This window comes from Chelon labrosus (genome assembly GCF_963514085.1).
Source record: "Chelon labrosus genome assembly, chromosome: 19".
NCBI classification, from domain to species: Eukaryota; Metazoa; Chordata; class Actinopteri; order Mugiliformes; family Mugilidae; genus Chelon; species Chelon labrosus.
In genome coordinates this window covers 24037924-24051622 of record NC_140352.1, presented here as the reverse complement: position 1 = coordinate 24051622, position 13699 = coordinate 24037924, and the positions used below count along the sequence as shown (strand labels likewise).

Below are 13699 nucleotides of genomic sequence, written 5' to 3'. Positions count from 1 at the left end.
GCAAACCGCTATTTAGCGTATAACGCTAGCCAAAGTTCTCAATGCTGGTTTACATGTAGAGACCCTAGTTATGCTACCGTGTAAGTGTGGTGATATTGTGAGCCTTGTTAGTGGTATAGAAATAGCGATTTCTTTTTATGTGTAGGTGTGCCCCGAAGGCTAGCGTCATACGCTAATTAGCGGTTTGCAAGAAAACTGGTCACATTTGACTAACAAAACAAATACATGAAAACAAATACCAGAGAACGGTCGAACTCGGTACACATGTGTTATTAACCCCAGGTTCATTTTGCGCCGGAGTTCCCCTTTAAAAAGAGAAAAGCACTGGAGACAGATGCAGCCAAATGTGCAAAAATCGGCAGCTTTTTCAATAAAACGTGCTCGCGGTCTGAACGACCAATGAAGATGATGAAACGGGTGAGACAAGATGTTGAACAAAATGCAACTTTACCTGCACCATTCAAGTTAATTAATTAGCCTATCAAGTCAATGAATTGCGTGGCGTTGTAACATATAGCCTGTCTAACCTAACGTTACATAATTTAAATAATAGTATGATGCGACGTCACATAACTGGCCACAAACTTTCTCTTGTAGCCCCTTAGATGCAAGATGCATCACCAAGCACCAGCCATGAGCCCACAGGTCCAGAGTGTGCAGGTAAGATTTCTCATTAAGTGACTATTATTAGAATTAATATAATGAAGAGTATGGTGTAGACCTGCTCTATATGATAAATGCCCTGAGATAATTGATGATGATAGATGATTCAGCACTACAATAATGAAACTGACTTGAATTTTTAACTTGAAAAAGGGGAGATTTGTGTTGAGATTTATGACAATTTTTATGATTTAGTGTCAGAGGCAGAGCCAGGAGCCAGTGGTGAGGAAGAAACAGGTGAGCTAGTGTGTGAACAAGCAAGCATCAGTTCCAATAAAACCACTTTCTATGCCCAAATGATAGTAGTGGCCCGTTATACTTTTTATCATTAGTAATAGTAAAGTAATACGGAATAAGCCTGCCTATTTTGCCATTGAACAAAATCTTAATTGGTTCAGTCAAAAGTTTTGACTGAACCAGTAATGTCAATAATTCCTCCTTATATTTCACAATGCTGTTTCCTTTTTTTTTTTTTTTTTTTGGCACTCCTGAGATTCCATGGAATTCTGCTAGATCTACTTTTGACAAGTTGTTAAACCAGCCTTGAACAGGTTCATACAAAGGCAGGTCTCGGAAGAGTTACTTTAAAAGGGGAGTTAACATTGGGTGGGGTATGTATCATAATGACTCCTAAAACTCTGGAGGAAGGAATAACAGAGACTGCACAGGACACGTTTGCAGAAAGAATAATATACCTTGACAATGGAAAATTGTTTTAATATGAAGGATTATGCCGACGCTGTTGCTTTTCTGGGTCTCTTTTCTGGTTCAGTCAAAACTTTTGACTGAACCAATTACATTATTTTAATGTAACAGGTTGTGATCTAAAGTGGGCCGGTCTGAGGCATGAAACTCCAGGGCTGAAAATGAGTCCCACTCCGGCCCTGATAGGACCCAATGATCATGCTAATGTGGTTGGACCAAAAAATAAATAAATTTAGAGATTTTTTGGAGATTCTTGTAATTCTGCAACAGTGGGTCTTACAGGGTTAATGGAGTAAGTTTATATGTAGTGACAACACTTAAGCAGATAATAAGCCATGTGCGCACTATGATTAGCTGTGTATGCCCAGTTAGTTACCAGTCTGTGAGAGGAAAGGAGTAAATCAGCGTGTGTTGTTTCATTAGCTGTTGATCATGTCAGTTCTTGGTGAGAGTTTCCATCCAATGAAGAACGCCATCTTTGTCAGATCATGCAGGCTGGAACTCTCCACTCCATTGTTCTCCTTTCAAAGTTGTTTCTTGCTAGATTTGAATTTGTCACTGTTAATCACAATATTTTATTACTGAAAACATGTCATTGGGATTAAAGGGACTGCAATAGACTGGTTTAAATTACTTTCTTCAAATAGATCTCAGTTTGTTCATGTCAGTGATGGTTCTTCTACACACACAAAAGCCAGTTCTATTGTAATGCAGGTGACTGTCGAAGGAGGAATTTTTCCCTCTCCTTCAGCCCAGGTTCTTTATACCTATTGGAAAGGTTAGTTCGACTATGAATATACCACCCGACAACTTCTCTCCAATTGACAGTTTATTTAGCACGCAGAGAATAGGTACAGAGTCAGCGCTGAAACTTCAGCCTAACCACCTCATGGGTAGAAAAGGAGAAGCCCCCAACTATTTGTGCACAGGAGTTTTTTTTCTATCTGGGCTCCACCCAAGGACAATAGGAGGAGCGCGGCCTTTTCGTGTATCAGTAGTTTTCAATGTGTAGCCGAGGCTGGCTCTAACTGGTTTCTACAAGGTGAAATATTAGAGTGTGATGCATCCTATCTCGTGAGCAAGGCTGCAGCAAAGCGGTAAACAACCCCGTATCTGGTATGATAGAAGAAGAGCACTTCTTTCAGTTTTTGCCCTCACATAACTCTTTAATATCCAACAGGACACCTTGTTATATTTATTTATGATTCTGTATAAAATAAATTTATCCACCACGTCCTCATCTCTGCAGCCACTGGTGCAGTCTTGCCAGTCAAGTACAAGTTCTAGATGTTGCAATAGTGGTCTTAGTCACAGTCTGATGGTCCGCTGGATCCAACTCACTATAATGCCTCACCCTAGGCTTAGAACCAGCACTGGTGAAGTTTGGATAAGTTAATTTTACATATTTCTCATTTAATAACTGTGTATGATTGTTTCACCTTGGTTCATGAGGTCAATTAAGTTGCAAAAGTGACATTCCTTTGCTGAGTCATTTGTTCATTTCAGTCAAAATTTGAGAAAACATTTATCCTTACTGATGATTTAGGCAATCACCAGTAAAATATTTGACGAAAACCCAGATTCAGTTCTCTCATAATATGTACTGTATACTTGCTTACAGTCAGGTTATTTTTATTTATTTATTAATTCAGTTGTTGTGGGCAGCACAGCGGTGTAGTGGTTCGTGCTGATGCCTCAACAGCAAGAAGGTTCTGGGTTCATACCCACCGGCCTTTCTGTGTGAAGTTTGCATAGTTGTCCCTGTGCCTAGTTCTCCGGCTTCCTCCCACACTACTAACACATGCTTATTTGATTAACTGGTGAGTTGGCTGTAGGTGTGGATGTCACTCTGAATGCTTGTTTGACTTTCTATGTTTGCCCTGCAACCTATCCAGGACCTGACGTATGTGATAGGCTTCAGCCCCCCTGCGACTGGCTAGAGGACAAGTGGCTTCAGGTAAGGAATGAAAGAAGTTGTGACACATTGTAGGCCAAAAGCCTGTAGGCCTACGTTTCTTGATCTGCTTTCTACACCTTTTTGGAAATTATGAAATGATCTGCTTCAGAACAACTGAACACATCTGGGAGACTAGAAATAAACTCTTCTCCAATGTTGAGACATAGCATTGGTTTATTCTTTAAATTCTCCTCCGTATCTAAAATACAGGTGCAGGTCAGAGACGGATCAGAACATAACAATAAAGTTGATGAAATATCCACACTTACGCACACATACATATATCAGTATGTCGATACACTGTGAATTTACAGTATTCACGACATCATTACAGAAAACTTAATAATGATGCATCCCTACAGCATGTATTAAGATCATCACGAGGAAAACCGGTACACACCTCTTTAAATGATCTGCCAGTTCATATTAAATGATTACATTCTAATACTTACTTACAGTATTGTTGTCATTAGTTTATTTAATTTCCAGATATGTGGAACAACCAAAAAATTGCCGAAGAGAGAGAGCAGAACGGTTATATTAGCTAGGAAACAGTTACTGAGGGCTAAACTGTAGAATTATTTGTGACAGAGTGTAATATTTTTAATTATTATTATTATTTTGTTGTTTCCTCATCACTGCTGAACGCCTAAGCTCCAGGCTATATCAGCTGCTGCTGCCACACACCGCAATCTCAGAGGTAACAGTCAAGACGATTTGTGGGTAGACTAGGTCCCAGATTTTGAAAAGGAAGAATCTTCATGTTTTCCAAGTTTTCCAAAAGGGATTCACTAAACTAAACTAAACTGATTCATTAAATCATGCACAACATGCAGCGTTTTGAACTGCTCTTGACAATCTGAAAACAAATTTAGCAGTGTCAGTTGAGGTATTAAAGGAGAGCATGGAATAATCTAATATTAATCTTTTTTAAAAAATCAGTTTAAAGCAAAGCAACCTACAACTAATAAAAGAGGCAGTAGTATTTGACAGTCACATAAACATTAGACAGGTGATGTTGCTTTGTACAGTGCACAAGAGGATCACATTGGACACAGACTTGCATAAAGACCCTGAGTTGTAGAACACATTCGTTTGTGGAACAGGTTCTTGCATTAGGCCCAATGTGTGTCCGTCCAGTTAACTATAATAGTGACACTGTCTATATATGACCTTAGCAACGTGGATAGTACATTGAGTGTGCTGTCAGTTTTGTTTACATACAGAACCTTTTTACATAACAGCTGACACTTCCTGTCTAGACTTAGACTTCATTTTTTGGCTTAATCAAGTGTCCATTAAAGGTGATGTAAGCGTCAAAGTCATCACTGAAGATCGCATTCTCCCTTTCACCTTTAAATAGTCTGACCCACACTTGGTCATCCCTCTCAAGTTCCAACATCAGACTTTGGCTCTGCATGATGGACCGGTCACTGGGCTGGGCGTAGAGAATCACCACCTCCCGGTCATTGTGCATCACATGTAGATATGTCTCCTTCTGGTTCCATGTGTGCACATTCAGGCTGAAGTAGTAGATACCAGGCACATAGCAGTAGAACTTCCCAGTAAACATGTTGAAGTGGCCATAGAGGTTGACCAGCTCTGTGTCGAATACCAGCGTCTGGTAGTAGTCATTCGATTGAAGACCCTTTTTGCGGGCAACAGAGAAGGCTGCGAAGTAGGACTTGCAGGGCTCACCTGGGAGGCCCATGCTCCCTTTGCTGCCCTTTATGCCACCGGGACCGGGAAGACCCATCTGACCAGTTCTGCCTGCTTTTCCATAAGGTCCTCGTTCACCACTATCGCCTTTCTCACCTAGGAGCACCAGAAAGATAAAGATAAGAAACACTGCATGGATTACTGGGAAGACTGTCTTAAAAGATTTAATAGGGCATATTCAAGTGGATTATTTACCTTTGAGCAGAGTGATATTGATCTGTGGTACTATCTGGTACTGCGGGTAATGCCGTTGATGGGGGATCTCTTCACCTGGGTCGCAACATCGTCGACACTCCCTTGGCTCCTTGTGTCTTTATATAGAGTACAACCATACCAAGAGATTAAACTCAAGTCCAATGTAAGTTTTTGGGGTTAGTGTAAGCTAAGACTACTGTAAAATGCTTCCCTACACATTTTTAGTCTTTTACTTTCTCCCACTACTAAAATGTCTACTCAAATCAGTTTGGGCTTGATTTGGGACTGTAAGGTCACTGATTCAAATCAAGGTTTTGCCCACAACTGAGTTGCCTTGAGCAACCACCTAAAACATCTGAGGCTGTTGTGTGGTTAATAAAGGATAATAAAATATAAATGACAAAGCCAGTGAGACGCAGTCACTTATTCACTGTGAAATAGAGGTAAATAAATAAATGGGCAAATTGGGCTAGTCGTATTAAAGTGGATCTACCAAGCAATTTTCAAAAATAAGTCAGTGTCCCTCTCTATTTCGTATTGAATATTGAACTGCAAACACATGTAGACTGCCTAAAAGGATACCTGTCATCTCGATAGTAGCCCTTTGAGTCCATTTCTTCCCGACTGGAGTCTTCTCTGTCATTGTAGGGTGTCCGATACGGGTCCACTGAACAGGCCCAGAGGAGCAGCATGGCACACACACAAGCTGTGGACATCTACATTACACACAAAAACATCATTGCCCAAACACAACATAGACAGATAACTGAGGTATAGTGAACTTTGATATAACCATTCTTGGATCCGGAGTTCCTCTAGCCCGGTGATCACATTAAAGTAGGCTTGATTCATCCTTGGGCCCTTTGAGCTGTACCATCATAAATCTACCAGGGTCATTTGTCAGGTGACACAATTCTCTAGCTCTGACGATCTATCTTTTTACAAGTTGCATTCAACCAATTTAGGAACAGTTACTCAGCAGCTTAACCTGTCAACACTGTATCTATTTAGACTAAGCCATAGGTAGATCCAGCTGTCTTCACTAGGCAAATATTCTCTTGTTTGGTTGCCTTCTTTCACCTGAGCCTCATCAGGTCCCAGTAAATCAAAAATGATGCAATGAGTACTGGTAGGAACTACAAAGAATGATCCAAAACCAAAATAGAAATCCAAAATAGAATTTAAAATCCTTTTTTTCTTTCATACAAAGCAATAACCAAGCTCCATCTTAATGGTTTCCAAAGCTCCAATTCTGGGTTTGGGTGTGCATACACTCTCTCTACTTTTATAGTTTGGCTAAGATTTTGCTTTTGGATACTAAGGGCTGGCACAGGTGAACCTGAAACATCCATTTATAGACATAGGTTGCTCATGGACCTCCCTCAGGTCCTGTTCTCTCCTCTTATCTCTTTCTCTGCCATTATCTCTATCTCTCTCTCACTCCAACTAGTTTAGGCAGACCATCCACCCTCACCAAGTATTTCCGCAAGAGAGATTCATAGCAAAATCATTATGCTTCTAAATGTATAATGTAATTTTGAACTTACTATGTAAAGTGCCCTGAAATGACCTATGGTATAATTTGGTGATATATATCATTGATTAAAATTACAGATCAGATGATGAGGTGCCTCTTTCTATATGCTTACAAATCTGCTTTAATGACTTGAAACTTCAAAGAACTGTGGTCCACACATTATAAATACAGGCAGTCTGTAGATCAATGTATGAAGCAGAGCTTAGAATCCCAGGTCGGTGGACTGAACACATGAGATTAAGTGAGGATTAAGGTTTCCACTGTGAATGCAAAAGTCTTTGAACTACATCTTTAAAGACACAAAGAGAAGCATCACATCCAAATGGGCATTCTTGACACACACACACACACATACATTTCAAGCATGGAAGAAGATTACGGAATAATCCGTGAAGTTAAACACTGACTTTGAAGACAGCATACCTGCCCAATGTTCCGCCAACCATAGGCCAAAGCAGTCTGCTTTCATTCCACTCCATGGATCTCTTTAAATTTGATCCTTCAGCCACTATGCCATCTTAAGATAGTCTATGACTATCTTGAATCCATACAAACAGATGGCAAACACAATCACGTGATTGTCATTGTTGCAGCATGTATTTATCTCATCTTTGTACTGCTTTTAATTTCTAGTTTGTCTCTATAGGAAATCATGCAGTTTCAAGAGTGCATCCACAGATGCTCTCTGCTCCCATGAAAAAAATATTAGATTTCCCTGACCTATATTATGCGAATAACGTTTTGTTTTTTACTTCACACTCATTGAGTGCTCGGCCCTCGTGAAACAAACAACTCACACGATGGCTGGAAGGTTTGCAACACTAAAGCTGTTGCCAACGACAACTAAAGAAGACTCAGCAACCCCACAAGAGGTTGGGGCTGAGATTCCCACCAGTCCCTTTAGAACAGAACAAGACTTATGGATGAGAGGAACATATTCAAGGATCTCAACCAAGTCCAGTTGCTTTGTTTTAAATACTTGCATATGCCATGACCTTTAAATACACTGCTCAAAAATTCTTATAGAAACACTATGAAAACACATCAAATCCCAAGAGTGAACCAAATCAATCTGATTCGGACTGGGTAATGTGTTAGGAATGAAAGGATGCCACATCGTTTGATGGATATAAAAGGGCTCAACCTCCAGAGAGCCTCAAGAAAAAAGGGAGTTTTTCCTTGCCACCGTTGCCTTCAGGCTTGCTCTGGGGGTTTCAGGCCGGGTTTTTGTAAAGCGTCTTGAGACGATTTGTATGGTTATTGACGCTATATAAATAAAATTGAATTGAAAAATTTAATTGAATTCAAAGGTGAAAAAACTATGCGACAGGCTAGTCCATTTACCTGAAATTTCATTGCAGCAACTCAAAATGGTACTCACTAATTTGTAAGGCCCCCATTTGCTTATATGCATGCCTGAAAATGCTCCTAATGAGACGATGGATGGTGTTCTGGGGTATCTCCTCCTGTATCTGGACAAAGGCATCACTGAGCTCCTGGACAGTCTGATGTGCAACCTGGTGACATTGGATGGACCACAACATAATGTCCCAGAGGTGTTCTACCTCCAGCAACTGCCTCACTGCACCAGCACAGGGTCTGACAATGGGTCCTAACCCTAACCCAAGGATTTCATCCCGATACCTACTGGCAGTCAGGGTGCTGTTGTCTAGCTTGTAAAGATATGCCTCCCCAAATCATCACTGACCCACCACCAAACTGATCATTCTGAAGGCAGCATAACATTCTCCACAGCTTCTCCAGACCCTTTCATGTCTGTCACATGTGCGCAGGGTGAACCTGCTCTCATCTGTGAAAAGCACAGGACGACAGAGGACCTGCCAATTTTGGTGTTCTATGGAAAATACCAATCAAGCTCCACGTGCAGGTCAGTGAGCACAAGGCCCACTGGAGGACATCAGGCTCTAAGGCCACCCTCATAAAGTCTGTTCCTGGTTATTTGGCCAGAGACATTCACACCAGTGTCCTGCTGGAGATCATTTTGTAGCACTTTGGCAGTACTCATCCCGTTCCTACTTGCACAAAGGAACAGATAAAGGTCCTGCTGATGGGTTGAGGACCTTCTGCGACCCAGTCCAGCTCTCTCCTGTCTCCTGGAATCTCCTCCATGCTCTTGAGACTATGCTGGGAGACACAGTAAACCTTCTGGCAATGGCACGTACTGATGTTCCATCCTGGAGGAATTGGACAGTCTGTGCAACCTCTGTAGGGTCCAGGTATCGCTTCATGCTACCAGTAGTGACACTGACCCTAGCCAAATGCAAAACTATTGAAAAACAGTCAGTAAAGATGAGGAGGGAAAAATGTCACTGGCCTCCACCAAAGCAAAACTATAAAACCATTCATGTTTTGGGGTTTGTTCTCATTGTTGTCCTTCTAGTGCAGTTGTTGTTAATTTCATTAACACCAAAGCAGCTGATTAACTACCCCCTCTGCTACTTAACTGACCAGATCAGTATCCCAGATGTTAAATTGACTTGATGCTATCCTCCAATTAAAAAGTGTCTTTTTTAGCAGTGTACATAGAGAGGCTAATGTGAGATCATTTCTCCTATTAAAAAAGCAAGCAAGCATATTCTTCTGATTAATTAACTGTTCAACTTGATAGCGAAATTTAAAATCTGTCACTGTCACAGAATGCAACTGCACTGAACTGATTATTCTTCATTCTTGTATTACTTCATCAAGTTTTCCAACTCTACAGAGGGGCAGGATGGAGATTTGTGTGTGTGTGTGTGTGTGTGACAAAGACAGGGAGAGAAGCAAAGGTGCTTATGTGAGGTGGGTGGGTGCGTGCAGTCTCGCCTTATCTGTACCTGCAAGCCTTCACATGCTTCTAACAGCGTAACAGCCTATGCATCAGATTAGATTGGTGTGCACATGCTGTGAGCCCTGCACAGGTCTACCTTTATAGATCTATCTCCAAGGCAAAACTCCACTATTGACCCCCAAATATCTCTCAGTCTATTTACACAGATATACACCAAGACCTGCACCCTGGTCAACATAGACAAGCTGCTAGCATGCACAGTAATGTTGCAGATACTCATTTTCTGAGAGTTTAGATGGTAAACCCTGGAATGTTTAATTGTTCTTACAAAGAAAAGTGTTTGCTCATCTGTAGTTACAGTATAAAGTACAGCTCATATAGGCTTTACAGTATTTTTATAGTATAACCTGACCAGTTTATTTTGGCATGGATGATAACTTTGTAAAATGCTTTGCGATGAACCAAAGAGGCCAGTTGTGTTTACCATGGGGTCATTACCTCCAACGGCACCTTGCACTTGTCTGTTCTAAGGGGAGCTATGTCTTCCAAAAAACAGACCACCACTCGCATGGGACTCAACCTTCCACCAATCACCTTAATAGAGTCCAGTTGGGTTTCCAATGGGTGAATTATTTTCTGTTATCATTCTTGCTCTTAATGTAAGTCAATGCAGATATTTGCCTCTATTCATTATATTTTATATATTATCTTTTGATTTCAATATGTCCATATTACACAACTGGAAAAATTGCTCAGGCTTGCTTGTGTTGCTTAATCATATCATCTTGATTGGCACTAAGCCCTGACTATACAATGAGCAGCCATGCAAAACATTGTTGGGCGGTACTTGTTTTGCTTGAGTGCCATTAAAAAGGTTTTCCAACATATTTTCTATCTCACTGCTGAGCAGCTTGTCGTGGACTTATGGGTGTCTATACAGATATCTTAAATCTCAAACCTGCACACCCTATATTATTTCGAAATAATGTAGTGGCATATACAGTATGACATAAATAAAAGGCTAAATGATTCATGTGGATGAAAAAAAATGGTTGGGATGATGCAGTGGGTGATGAGAGATGCAACATTGGCTAAGGCTAAGTTCGGCTGTTAATTTGCTGTTTAGTACTGCAACTAGTAGCCAATAACGGAAAAATGTCTCCTTCAGCTATGAGCTCTACAGTATTTTATGAAATCAACATCCATCCATGAGTTCTTTTCAAGATGGCGCTGGACGTGCCAACAGCAAGTTACTGTAGGTCCGAGAGTTTTTCTGTGTTTTTGTGTGTTTTTGTGCTGTGTTGAGTCCTTTTCGTCGCCAATCTCAGTGGGAAGTTTAATCCTATGGATGTACATCAGGTGAGGTTTGGAATATGTATATTTTTACACATAGGTGAGGAGGGAGCTAAGAAGGATAAAAGCAAGGAAGGCTACTGGCCCTGATGGCATCCGCACCAGACTTCTCAAAGGCTGTGCAGATCAACTCTGTGGGGGTTTTCTGCACATCTTCAACTTGAGCATCAGTCTGGCGAGAGTTCCACTCCTGTGGAAAACATCTTGTGTGGTTCCAGTTCCCAAGACTGCACATCCCAGTGAGCCAAATCACTTCAGGCCAGTAGTCTTTACCTCTCACCTGATGAAGACCATGGAGAGGATCATGCTGGGCCACCTCCGTCATTTGGTACACAACAACATGGACCCGCTGCAGTTTGCCTATCAACCAGGCATAGGTGTGGAAGACGCTGTCATCTACCTGCTGCACAGATGTCTTTCTCACCTAGTTCTTTGACTTCTCCAGTGCATTCAACACCAATCAACCATCACTGCTCAAGGGGAAGTGGGAAGGAGCTGGACTTGACAGTAGCCTGGCTGCATGGACCACCGACTACCTCACCAACAGACCACAGTACTTGAGGATTCGCGACTGTGTGTCTGATGTGGTAGTCTGCAGCACAGGGGCGCCGCAGGGTACTGTGCTCTCTCCCTTCCTTTTCACCCTATACACATCAGACTTCAGACACAACACTGACAGCTGCCACCTCCAGAAGTTTTCTGATGATACAGCCTGGCAAGTCTGGCATGTATCTCAGGGTAACGATGTGGAGTACAGGCAGGTCATCACCAACTTGACTGGTGTGCTCTGAACCACCTGCACATCCATGCCAGCAAGACGAAGGAGGTGGTGATCAACTTCAGCAGGAAACCACTTCACGCTGGACCAGTGAACATCCAGGGCTTGGACATTGAGGTCATGGAGGAATACAAATACCTGGGTGTTCACCTCAACAATGAACTGGACTGGGCACACAATACAAACGCCCTGTAGAAGAAGGGCCAAAGTCGTCTTCACCTGCTGAGACTACTGAGGTCCTTTGGGGTGTGTAGGTCACTTTCTATGACTCAGTGGTGACTTCTGCCAGACCACTGCATACAGGATGTATACATCAGTAGGAGCTCAGAGAGGGACGGGAAGAGACTCAACAAGCTGGTCAGACAGGCCGGCTCCGTCCTGGACCGCTCTTTGGACTCCACCGAGGAGGTGGGTGAGAGGAGGATGTTAGCCAAGCTGACGTCAATCATGGACAACCTCTTTCACCCACTGCATCAGACTGTAGGAGACCTAAGCAGCTCCTTCAGCAGCAGACTGCTGCATCCACGCAGGTCCTTCATCCCAACTGCCATTAGGCTGTACAACACCAGCCTGAGTCAACAATACCCTACATCCTGAACTTGGCTTTGTTTTGTTTTTTTACACTTATTTTTTTGCACAAATGAATCTTTTTCCACTGCCTTATTTTGCACAAACCACTACCTCACTGTCTTGTCCAATGCAGTTTTAGCAATTATTTATTTTTTAAGTTTCCACCACCACAACGTACATACAGAATGTCTTCATATTTCTGTTTTTCTCTATATATTTTTCAGTGTTGTTATTTCTTTTCTTTTATTGTATTTTGTATATATTTTTGCCAAATTCCACACTACTGTGACAAGGAAATTTCCAACAATGTCTTACGGCTTCTCTACTTAAGTGAAGAGAGAAGACACTGGCCCAATGTTTTTTTTTCCATTTCGGTTTTGTTTGTGTGAATATGGACCCACAAAGTGTCATCTGAAGGTGAAAATGATAAATTCTGTGGTCTGGATATGCTTCATTATTAATAATATATTGCTTAAAAATAAAAGGAGCAATGGTAACTCAAACTGAGAATAACTTCCAGTCCATAAACACTGGTCTCATGGTGCTACATTCTGAAAGTGAAGTCAGCCTAACCACATCAAAATCCCCAGTCTGAGCTTTGTTGACAAGAAGATAAGTGAGAAGCTGCTGCTTCAGTGAGGTGGGTGGTGAGTCGAAGCTGTGCTCTAATCCCGCCAAGCGAAAGCATTTCTTTGCAACACTTGTCACAGAGCCTTGAATGAATTCACTTATAAATGTGTTTTTGTTTTGTTTTTGTTTTTAAAAAAATGTAAGAAGTACACTATATTTTACTGTACTGGGTGAAAACAGCTTGGTACTTCAGGAAAAGCTGATGATAGAAGTTGTCTGCCGGTTGTTTTAGACCTGTTGCATGGGGCAGGTTTGTCCTGTGATTCAGGGTGTATGTGTTTAGACATGTAAAATACCAAGTGAAATATTTTGCACATGGAGTATTAAATGAGTGTACCAGCCAGCTGGGTGTGCTCAACACGGTGAGAACAGCATGATGCCAACACACCTGGTCATGGATGACAATTTGTAACAACAAGCCACAGCTTTTTTTGATATATTTGTTTCTCTGAAGAATATTCTTTGCAAATAATAAAAAGCATACTTACTTTTGTTGTTACAATCCAGTATTTCTTCTCTGGCAATAAAAAGCTTCTGGCTTTCCTTTTTGTTTTTGTTCCACTCTGCTACAATCCCTGCTTTCTTTCTTAGGTCGTTGTCCCGTCTTTCCATCCACAAGTCATTCTTTTTCTCCTCAAACACACACACACAGTGAGGAGGGGGAAAAAGGGAGAAACACTGGCAAAGTGGGAGAGAGGAAGAAATCCTAAATGTTCTGAGGAGGAGGAAGAGGAGGAGGAGCTCCACGAGCAACTTTAACCTAAAGGGGAAAAAGAAAAACACAGAAGAAAAGCTTGTGTG

General features: G+C 41.5%; 1 protein-coding gene across 1 annotated transcript; it reads right to left on the bottom strand.

The window, feature by feature from the left end:
* Positions 1-3025: 3025 nt before the first annotated feature.
* On the bottom strand, positions 3026-13646 carry c1qtnf1 (C1q and TNF related 1). Its single transcript, XM_084567103.1, has 4 exons — positions 13387-13646; positions 5822-5955; positions 5240-5355; positions 3026-5140 (listed from the first exon to the last, which is right to left on the bottom strand). Exons 2-4 carry the CDS (start codon positions 5953-5955, stop codon positions 4590-4592), a joined length of 801 nt encoding a protein of 266 aa, XP_084423229.1. The 5' UTR covers positions 13387-13646; the 3' UTR covers positions 3026-4589.
* Positions 13647-13699: the final 53 nt, after the last annotated feature.